The sequence below is a fragment of the Girardinichthys multiradiatus genome, chromosome 11, assembly GCF_021462225.1.
Source record: "Girardinichthys multiradiatus isolate DD_20200921_A chromosome 11, DD_fGirMul_XY1, whole genome shotgun sequence".
Classification (NCBI taxonomy): Eukaryota; Metazoa; Chordata; class Actinopteri; order Cyprinodontiformes; family Goodeidae; genus Girardinichthys; species Girardinichthys multiradiatus.
Genome location: NC_061804.1, coordinates 36459920 through 36470951, shown reverse-complemented (window position 1 = coordinate 36470951; position 11032 = coordinate 36459920). Strand labels below are relative to the sequence as shown.

The following is an 11032-nucleotide window of genomic DNA, read 5'->3' as shown; positions in this document are numbered from 1 at the left end:
AAACAATCGATTATTTAATAATAGATAAAATAACAAAGAATGTTTCACTTTTCTTATAAACTGACGAAAAACATTCAAGTCTGAAACAAATTTATTTTCTGTTTCCTTTCAGTATAGTCAAGCTTTTCTGTCACCATATTGTCCATTTTCAGTCCAGTGAATATCATGGTGTGAAGGAGATCAGGTTCAGAGGAGACACCCTCCTGACGGGTGTGTTGTTGTTTGAGAGCGGAGTGTACAGATCTGCTGAAGGCGTCTCGACTTGATCTCTGACCTGTGAGATCTGCCTAAGTAGAGCCTTCCCCTCTGCTCGTGCCTACGGAGCGATCAAACAAAAAGTCAGTATAATAATTGTCTTCACAGAAGTATGATCACCGATTCCATGAACACTTACATCATTGTAGTCGCAGCAGCGCTGAGCGCAAAGGGAAGCCTCATCGTAGAGCTTGTTCTTGAAATAGTACTGACCCAGGTACCGCAGCGCTGTGCTCACCTCGGCATGCTCCAGTTGTTCCTGACAATATTTTAGTTGGAAAGACTCAGAATGTGTTCCACAGTTATTCAGTGTAAAACAAACTGATTCTAACACTAAATGAAATCCTTTTAAGAACAAAGCTGAAAGCATTACATGGTACAGATCTTTGTGTACTATACATGTACTTAAAAACACGCTTACCCCACAAGAGAAAATGTCTTGAATGTAAAGCATGTAGCACTGAGCAGCATCGTCTGACTCGTTCAGCTGTTCGTGGAGCCTGTGGAGGGACAAGATTACACTTAAAAAGCTGAAAATCAGCCTAAAGGTCTATATCCGGGATTCTTACATCACATTTTTGCCCAATATAAATGAAAATTATCCGTAAAGTTACAGGCCTTACAACAACCAAGTCTGTGAGGAGGGGGATAGGGACAGATGCAACAGTATAAAAATGGGAAAGGGAATAATGCTGTTTCCATAAATATCCACCTTGAAAAACTTTTAAAATTCCAGACTTTTCCAAACTAGACAGGAACTCTGAAGCTAAATTAAAACAATAGCAACAAAATGCCTCTTTTTGGAAGGTTGAGAAAAACTTACTTTGCCAGTTTGAGTAGAGCCATTTTTTCCACATCGCCAACAGAATAAGCCCTCCAGTAGCACTGCAAGAAAAAACAAGTGTTTCATACAAAAACCCATAAAAAAACAGTCAAATATTTACAAAAGAAATTCAAAGTTGCTGATAGCAGCAAGATGTCTACCTTCTTGGCTTCAACTTGCTGTGACAGTTTTTCATAGCTTTCACCCAGTGCAACCAACATGCGTGAGTCGTTGGGTCTAAGAAACAAATGCAATCAAATCAGTAACTCGCAGTATAATGTGTTTAGTTTTAAAACACATAAAAAAAAATAGTTTTTGTTTTTAATCCAAACCTGAGCTGATGAGCCTTTCGGTAATAATACAAACAGTAAAAAGGCATCTTGAGGATCTCGTATGTCTGACCTAACCCATACCAGGCACGATAATCCCGCTTGTTCACTTCAATTGCATGCCTGTGGGGGGTCGAATAAACAACAACAAAGGAAACATTTAAAGCTCTACACCTGCTAGACAAGTTCCACACTCAGCTAATCGGTGAGACACGATGTCTGACCTGTAGGCCTGGATGGCAGCTGAAGTGTTCTTCATTTCCATGTACTCATGGCCCATGAGGGTCCAGGCTCCGAGACAACGAGGGTTCAGTTTAAGAGCGCGCTGGAAGTACAGAGCTGCCTTTTCATGCTGAGAGCGTAAGCTGTAATAGTTTCCTATAAATGAGACATGGTTCTCATCAGAAACCCCCAGGGGTTTAGGTCTTTAGTGAACAAACGGCTCAAGAAGAAGGAATGTTTTTTCAGAATCATGTTTAAACTTACAGTCTTAAGTCTGATGACTTTGAACCTCAAGAAAAATGCAGTGCCTTGCAAAAGTATTTACACCCCTTGAAATGTGTTACATTTTGTCACACTGCAACCATGAGCCTGACTAGAGTTTAATAGGATTTTATGTAATAGACCAACAGTACTCCTTGAACCGCTACCTTAACGTGTTTGAGTGCTCGAATAATCCTAGAGGCTATGTTGTCTGGGGCTTAAATGCTCCTGGTAGGGTCTGCACTGGGTGATGGGTCAGACAAAGAGTGACACCTTCATGAGGACCACACAATCAAGGTACGCAACGTCGCCCGGTACGGCGGAGCCAGGGTCCTACCCTGTAGCCAGGCCTGGGGTCGGGACTCGTCGGAGAGTGCCTGGTGGCCGGGTTGCTCCTCGCGGGACCAGGCCAGGCCAAGCCTCCATGAAAGACGTGAGGCCATCCCTCAGTGGGCCCACCACCTGCAGGGGGAACAATGCAAAGAGGATCGGGCGGGAGACGATGGTGGAGACCATGGCGGCCCGATCTCCGGATGCTTAGGCTCTAGGGATGTGGAATGTCACCACGCTGAGCGGGGAGGAGCCTGAGCTTATGCGGAGATTGAGAGATATTGACTAGAAATAGTCAGGCTCACCTCCACGCACAGGGTGGGCTTTGGAACCCATCTCCTCGAGAGAGGCTGGGGGAAGAACTGCTTCCCCCCTCAGGAGGGAGAACCAGTGCTTCGCCAGCACTGTTTACAGTGGGGGTGGGGAGCTGCTGGCCTCGACTGGGGACATTACTGGGAGGTGGAAGGAGCACTTTGAGGATCTCCTCAATCCTGGGGTCACGCATTCCCTGATGGAAGCAGAGGCTGGTGATTCGGGGTTGGACTCCTTCATCACCCAGGCTGAAGTCACCGAGGTGGTTAAAAAGCTCCACGGTGGCAGGGCTTCGGGAGTGGATGAGATCCGCCCTGAGTACCTCAAGTCTCTGGATGTTGTAGGGCCGTCATGGTTGACACGCCTCTTCAACATTGTGTGGCGGTCAGGGACAGTGCCTCTGGACTGGCAGACCAGGGTGGTGGTCCCCCTTCATAAGAAGGGTGACTGGAGGGTGTGTTCCAACTCTAGGGGGATCACACTCCTCAGCCTCCCTGGTAAGGCCTATGGCAGGGTATTAGAGAGGAGAGTCTGACAGTCAAACCTCGGCTTCAGGAGGAGCAGTGTGGTTTTCGTCCCGGCCATGGAACACTGGACCAGCTCTACACCCTTTACAGGGTACTCGAGGGTTCATGGGATTTGCCAAACCGGTCCACATGTGTTTTGTAGAGCTGGAGAAGGCATTTGACTGTGTTCCTCATGGTGCTCTGTGGGGTGTACTTCAGGAGTACGGAGTCGGGGCCCTTTATTAGGGGGCCATCCGGTCTCTGTACAAGCGGAGCAGGAGTTTGGTCCGCATTGCCGGCACTAAGTCAGACCTGTTCCCGGTGCATGTTGGACTCCGGCAGGGCTGCCCTTTGTCACCGGCCCTGTTCTACCTTTTATGGACAGGATTTCTAGACGCAGCCAAGGGCCAGAGGGAGTCTGGTTTGGGGACCACTGGATTTTGTCTCTTCTTTTTGCAGATGCGAAGCATCTGGGATAAAGATCAGCTCCTCCAAGTCTGAGTCCATGGTTCCTGACCGGAAAAGGGTGGCTTGTCCTCTTCAGGTTGAAGGGGAGGAGTGGAGGAGTTATAATATCTATGGGTCTTGTTCACGAGTGAGGGAAGAATGGAGCGGGAGATCGATAGACGGATCGGTGCGGCTGCCGCAGTAATGGGGGCGCTTTGTCGGTCCGCTGTGGTGAAGAGAGAGCTGAGCCGGAAAGCGAAGCTCTCAATTTACCGGTCGGTCTACGTTCCTACCCTCACCTATGGCCATGAACTTTGGGTCATGACCAAAAGAACAAGATCCCGGATACCATCGGCACAAATGAGTTTTCTCCGTAGGGTGGCCGGGCACTCCCTTAGAGATAGGGTGAGGAGCTCGGCCATCCGGCAGGGGTTCGGAGTAGAGCCGCTGCTCCTCCACATCAAGAGGAGCCAGTAGAGATGATTGGAGCATCTATACCAAATGCCTCCTGGACGTCCGCTGGACTTCCTCGGGAGGTGTTCCAGGCACGTCCCACCGGGAGGAGGCCCAGGAGACGGCCCAGGACAAGCTGGAGGGACTATGTCTCTCGGCTGGCCAGGGAACGCCTTGGGCTCCTTCCGGAGGAGCTGGAGGAGGTGTCTAGGGAGAGGGACGTCTGGGTGTCTCTGCTGAGTCTGCTGCCCCCACGACCCCTTCCCGGATGAAGCGGAAGACGACGAGTACGAGACCAACAGAAAGTACTGCATGATGGTGAAGTGGAAAGAAAATGAAATATGGTTTTCTGAATTTCTCAAAAATAGAAATATGAAAAGTGTGGCATTAATTTCAATTTAGCTCACTGTGTTAATATTTTGGAGAAACATTTTCCAGCTCTAAGTCTTTCTCAGGTATGTCTTCACCAACTTTGCACAAGTAGTCACCTAAAACCTGCCCTTTTGTTTTTTGCAAAATAGCTAAAGCTCAGTCAGACTGGATGGAGAGTATCTACAAACAACAATTTCAAGTCTTAGGACTTTGAATGAGCCATTTTAACATCGATATGCTTTGATCTCAACCATTCCACTTTAGCTCCTGCAGTTTTTGAGTTGTCACCATGCTGCAAGGCGAAACTGTTCAGCCTCCAACGTGTTTTCGTCCAGGGTTTCTCTGTATTCCATCCAACTTCCCATCAACTCTGATCAGTTTCCCTGCCCCTGCTGCAGAAATGAATCACCACAGCATGATGCTGCTACTACCATATTTCACTGAGGTGATAGTATGTCCAGGGTAATGGACAGTGTGGTTTCTGCTACACATAGTAATTGCTTGAATAATCAATATTGGTCTCAACAAACCATAACACCTTCTTCCGCATGTCTGCTGGTGCTTCTTCTTGCCTCATTTCCTAAAGAATAGATTAGTTTATAACTCATGTTGTCTGGTTGAAAGACATTCCCACCTGAGCTGCAGCTCCTCTAGAGTTACCATGGGCCTCTTGGCTTCTTCTCTGATAATGCCAACACTGCCCGGCCTGTTTAGGTGGATGGCCATGTTTTGGTAGGATTGCAGTTGTGTCCTACTCTTTACATTTTCAGATGACTGACTGAACAGCGTTGTGTGAGATGTTCACAGTTAAGGTACTAATATACACCGATGGACTCCATTTACCAATTAATGGGACGCCTGAAGGGTTCTAGCTAGCTGAATTTTATTTAGGGGTATCAGAATTAGGGAGACTGCATACAAATGCACGGTATAGTTTTCAGATTACTAGTAAAAATGAAATAAATACTGCATATAATTTTCTTTCCATTTCACAATCATGCATTATTTGTGTTGGCCTATAGCATAAAATGTCAAAATAAATTGACTTGTGGTTGTACGGTGACAAAATGAAAAAAGTGTTTTGCAAGGCCCTGTATTTTTCTCAAGGACTAAAATGTTAAAACTCAAGACTATAAGTCTGAAGTTCATAATGTCCTGATGTTCCTTTATATTCTCAATGGAATTAAATTATTGCTTACCAATAACACAGCATGTCTCCACTCTATACTTATCAATCTCAACCAGGTTATGGGCCAGATAACTTAATTCAGGTTTCATACTCTGTAAGGACACAAAGCACTGACTCAATACACAAAGGGACCCCTGGATGTTCATGAAATCCACTTCAATCTCTATTGATCACGTTTTTGTACTGTTTAATCTCAAATCTGAGGCGACACGTACAAACTGCTAACTTACTTTGACATATAGCAAATTAGAGAAGGTGTCCATGTTGTCGATGCGATACGGATCGTGCTCCCTCAGCTCATTAAACAGCGCCAAAGCTTGGTCGATATCTTTAACAAACAGAGACAGGTTGCTTTTAGATACTTCCTGCCCACACAGCATTATCTAGACATTTAAAACTGTCCCGAAAAGAAGGTTGGAAAAACCTCTTATGTTGTGGTAGGCCACGGCGATCTGCGAGATGATGTAGGTGCTCTTGGAGAAGCCGGCCTCAATGAGGTTTTGGTACTTCTGCAGTGCCTCTTTGATCATCTGGAGCTCGGTGTACATGTGGGCCATGAAGAAATCTTTAATCCAGCAGTCGGGGAGAGACAGGGACTTCAGCTGTAAAAGAGACAAGAGGCCAGAAAATCCCTATAAAATAGATTAAAGTTTGTGATTATAACGTGACAAAATGTGCTGGAAATTATTTAGCTGTAGATTTACAATATCCTGTGTTGCCAAAAGGCTTGTTACCATTTCGATATTCGTGATGAGGTTGCTAAGCTCGAGCCATGCACCCCAGTGAAGAGGAAGGGCTTGAATTGCCTCCACAAACACTTCCACCGCCTCCTTCAGCAGATCAAGTTTTCGTAAAACTACCCCATACCTGTTTTCACACACACACAAAATCCTAATTATTTTTAGTCCACTCTTTCCTTTATAAAATGCCCAACGAGTGAACGTTTTTCCAAAGGAAGCATTTACAAATATAGAGTGAAGCCATCCAGCTCTCTTGCAGTGTGCTTCTTACTGAGCTCAACTCTCAGTTCTCGCAAAGCTTCGTTCCGGACCTGACCCTTTTCCAGAGGACCTAAAACCACGCAGAAACAAACAAATGGTTCGCAGAAAACTGGGAAATTAACTCCTATGTTCTCTCATTGCTGTTAACTAGAAGATCCTTACCCAAGCTGTCCACAGTCTCATCATCCTTCTTTTTCTCGCCCGACTAAAGACAGGACAAGCATCATTTAATGAAAAAGCCTCCAGAACAGAGCGATCTAATTGACACATTAATCAGAGACAGCCAAGTGTTTACAGAATCTTACCAGATAGCGAGAATACATGTAGAGGAAATAAGCCTTCTGACTGCAGCAGCCTTTCAGAAAGTAAGCAGCACGGTCATACTCTTTCAGGTCAAAGTAAGATTTGGCCAGCGTGAGCGCATCTAGGTCTTGAGCATCTTCCTGTATGTGAGGTAGACAACAATAGCCAATCATACTGATTACATGAATTCATCAAAATTTACAATTGTAAATGAGTTTTTTATTGTTAAATCAGATTTGATGTTCACTGTTGTTTCAAAAATCTGTCAACAGGGGCAGCATATATTTTAAGAGGATATTCTATACAGCCTTATTGAGCAACCGTGCATCAGTAAAAGTTTTTTTTTATTTTGTTGCAGGTTAAAGACCTATTGATATTAAATGCAAGAATGTTTTTCTTATCTTTCCTACTGCCAACAAAGCCTACAGACAGTCATAACTAATTTTTAAATAATCTTAAAAACAAAAACTGCCTTTAAAGGAACATGTCAAGAGACACTAAATATAGGTGAACATATTGTCTCTGGCAATCGACTTTTAGAGCTGAACAATATATTCAATCACAGATATCGTCATGGCAATACTCAAAAATCAAACGGCAATGACATGTTTTTCTAATATCGTGCAACCCCAATAACCTGGTATAGTAACTTATTGAGTAGGAAGACTACACAGTAGTACCTGCTACTACATAGTAGTCAATAGGAGGTTGTGAGCTTGATTCCCCACTTGGATGAACTTGACTTTGGTATAAAAAGCGATTTTACTGGTTGATAAAACTAGAAAGAGCTATATGGGTTCAGTTTATTCTCTATGCTTTATCCCTGTCTTTCAGTGTTTAACCCTTTCTCTCTCCTAGACATGGCGATTGACTGAGCTTTTACTGTAACTAATTATATGTGCTCTCTTTCAGACTCTAACCTTGAAAACTGGCTCAGAGTTTATCTGTTCTTTCTTTCTAGGTGAAACGACTAAAGGAGCTACATCCATTAACATTTACTTTTCTTTCCTATAGAAAGGACTCCTGGATCAGTGCTTCTTTGTTCTCTTTGTGTCTCTGCTCTGTTCTCTCAAACCCCCAGTCGGTCGTGGCAGATGGCCGCTCACACTGAGCCTGGTTCTGCTGGAGGTTTCTTCCTGTTAAAAGGGAGTTTTTCCTCTCCACTGTCGCTACATGCATGCTCAGTATGAGGGATTGCTGCAAAGTCAACATCAGTGACTGCCCACTGTCTCTACATTCTCATCCAGGAGGAGGGAATGCTACAAGTCACTGACTGGATGCAATCTGCTGGGTTTCCTTAGATAGAAAAACTTTTTATCCAATTTGAATAAATAACTGAATCTGACTGCACTGTTCAATGATTAGGATTAATTGGAATGTATGTACCTGACTTTTGTGAAGTGCCTTGAGACGACGTGTGTTGTGAATTGGCGCTATATAAATAAAACTGAATTGAATTGAATTTATTTACAAGTGCATCACTAAGCGAATCAAATGGTGCTTATCATTTGGTACTTTAGCAGTTTGGGTCTTTTTATATCTGAGCTATTTTCGGTCCGATGATGACACAGGATATTTTATAATGATCTTTCAATACGGACTTGCAATGCAGATGCTTCTTTTGATGCTGAAAGTAATTTCTACAATCTAGTAATAGATCACTGTAAGAAGCTGATTATTTGACTCTAATAAAACAATCTATCTACAGACAGGAAATCACTCAGGGTTGAGTAACCAGGCGTCCTAATCTGTCATATTTAAAAAGGTTCATTGGCAAATCCACTGATCAGAACCACCATCAATTAAAATATAGTGTTAATATATAACCTTAAAGTTTTATACAACTAGATTAAAGCCTGGCAATTGTGTGCATTTTTCTGATTATTTCTCTTTAAAATTCCTCAAAAGGGGATACAAACTAATATGTGACGCAGAGGTATGAATATGGCTATGAAATGGTTTGCATACAGGTTTAAAATGGAAGCACATAGACCTAAAATGATACAAACTGAGAAAAGAAGTACAAAATGCCAATAAAGCCGTTTACACTTAATGTGATTTAAAAGAAGGAAAAATAAAAATCATAAAAACTACAACTTGTTGACTAATGAAAATCTTCAGTAGAACCTAAAGGCTAAAAGGTGAGACTTTTTTTTTTTCTAAATCTAGAGCAAGAATATTTATTGCTTGCAACCGAGATGCAATATATATAATAACAATTGATATTGCAAACCCACAAGGCTGCTTTGATGCAATATGTCCAGTGCATCGCATAACAGTGACATATTTGGCCTGTTGCATGGACTCTCACAGTCCTCAAAGGCCACATCACTGCTAGAGATTTTACCAGCTCAGATGATACAGCTCATATAAAATCTAATGACAGAAAAGGCAGAGAAGAGAGAAAATGTGGTTCAACTGCAACCAATACAATCATCGCATCACATCATTCTAGCAATTGTAAAACGTTTTTGTATTGTTCAGACCTGACTGGTGGCTGCTGTGACCAAAGCAGAAATACAACCAGGAAGTTTCTGTGTGGCAGATGCCTTAAAAGCTGGAATTATTAAATTGATGTGGCAGTTGCTAACCTCTTAATACAAAATACTTCCAGCATAAAGTTACTCAAAATTAAAACAAATATTCTGCAATCACAGTTCCTGGCCTTTAACTAACCTCGGTGAATGGTGGTGTTGGGGGTAAATCATCCTTGGGGAGAGGATCCAAAGAAAACGCCAACTCAGAAGCCCTGAAATGTAAAACCAGCTGGCGTTAGTTTGTATCCCGCTTATTTACTCATCGACAGAAATATATAGAAAGATAAATTAGGATAATAACTGACTGACAAACACCGATAGAGTTAACCTGAACAGTTCCCTTGAATCTATGTAGTGCTTTCGTTTTAGCTTCAGCTAAAATTATTATTAAAGATCTTGACTGCAACATTGCAAACAGACAGTCTCCTCCTCAGTGTAATCACTACACAAATATCTAAGATGCTGCGTTAAAACAAAACAATGTTTATCAACAGGGCTAATTTAGCCAACACCAGATGCCTGGCGTTTATTCAGGTTATTTTTTCCGAGTCAAACTGCAAGAAGTCACACATTTGACGGCATAGTATCACCTCCCAGTCTTACCACTTCGCGCTATGTAAAAGTCCTCTTTCTTTACACAACGAGATGACAGATATTAGATGTTTCTTGATTTGTGCTAGATCTCCGAACTCACTACACAGAGCCGCCATTTTCATATTTCACCAATCAAACAGGTGATTGGTGGAAGAAAGAAGTTATGACGCTCAACTTCCTCTTTCCTGTTCCTTTCAGAATAAAAGCATAGCTTTCTGACAATGAAATAAACTTTTTTGTTTCTATCTATGGAAGCAAATCGTTACCATATTTCAAATGAAAAAGCATTTTCAGAAATGCTTTTTCATTTTAAGAATGTGGCTGCATTGTTTGACTCATAAATGAAATTAGTTATCAATAATCCTATTTGCATTTTAATTTTCTTCTTCGAGACTGCTCATTCTTTCACTTAATTAAAATGAAAAAGAAAAAGACATTTGAGATTTATTTTTCAAAATGTACCCCAGCAAATAGATACCAAAATTCAATTTGAAATGTAAAATTTAAAAATGAAAAAGCATTTCTGAAAATGCTTTTTCATTTGAAATATGGTAACGATTTGCTTCCATATCTATCTGTAGGTATTGACTGACTGTCTAAAGGTTTTGCGTTACTTCTACCTTTTTTATGGTACTTTGTGATTTGTGTTTCAAAAGGTGCTATATAAATAACTATTTACTTGTTTATTCATTCATCTTATCATGAGAACAATAACAATTTACTAATTCGATCATCTAACAAGTAAGAAAACATACATAGTTGTGATAATAAATGTATTTAGAATTAATTAAAAAAACAGCAAACTGGTATGAATAAAAAACATGATCAGATCAACACACATAATACCTCACACATACAACAAAGTTTCGAGTTCTGTTCTTGCTTGTATTCTCAGTATCAGGATGTCTTTATGGTTGTATTAGAATGGATTTAATTTATTCAGAGAGGAATCCTCATTGATCAAAGGTTATTCGGAGTACTTGGAGGTTCAAGTCCATGTGTGAACAACTGCAGAGATTCTTCAAGGGACACAGGCAGGTCCTGACTCAGACTGACTCCTGTTTGCCTTGGGCTCAGAGCTCTTTTAGCTCTGAGCTT

At 42.0% G+C, this 11032-nt stretch overlaps 1 protein-coding gene across 2 annotated transcripts; it reads right to left on the bottom strand.

Moving 5' to 3' along the window:
• Positions 1 to 73: 73 nt before the first annotated feature.
• On the bottom strand, positions 74 to 10089 carry cdc23 (CDC23 (cell division cycle 23, yeast, homolog)). 2 transcript variants are annotated; one of them, XM_047379797.1, is made up of 16 exons: positions 9944 to 10089; positions 9480 to 9552; positions 6806 to 6943; positions 6663 to 6705; positions 6465 to 6570; positions 6234 to 6366; positions 5924 to 6131; positions 5730 to 5827; positions 5510 to 5591; positions 1632 to 1785; positions 1411 to 1530; positions 1240 to 1315; positions 1079 to 1140; positions 677 to 755; positions 395 to 514; positions 74 to 316 (listed from the first exon to the last, which is right to left on the bottom strand). In XM_047379797.1, the coding sequence occupies exons 1-16, from the start codon at positions 10054 to 10056 to the stop codon at positions 164 to 166; spliced, it is 1758 nt and encodes a 585-aa protein (XP_047235753.1). In that variant the 5' UTR covers positions 10057 to 10089; the 3' UTR covers positions 74 to 163. The 2 variants fall into 2 exon arrangements, with proteins under 2 accessions (XP_047235753.1, XP_047235754.1); XM_047379798.1 differs by having other exon boundaries at positions 5924 to 6101.
• Positions 10090 to 11032: the final 943 nt, after the last annotated feature.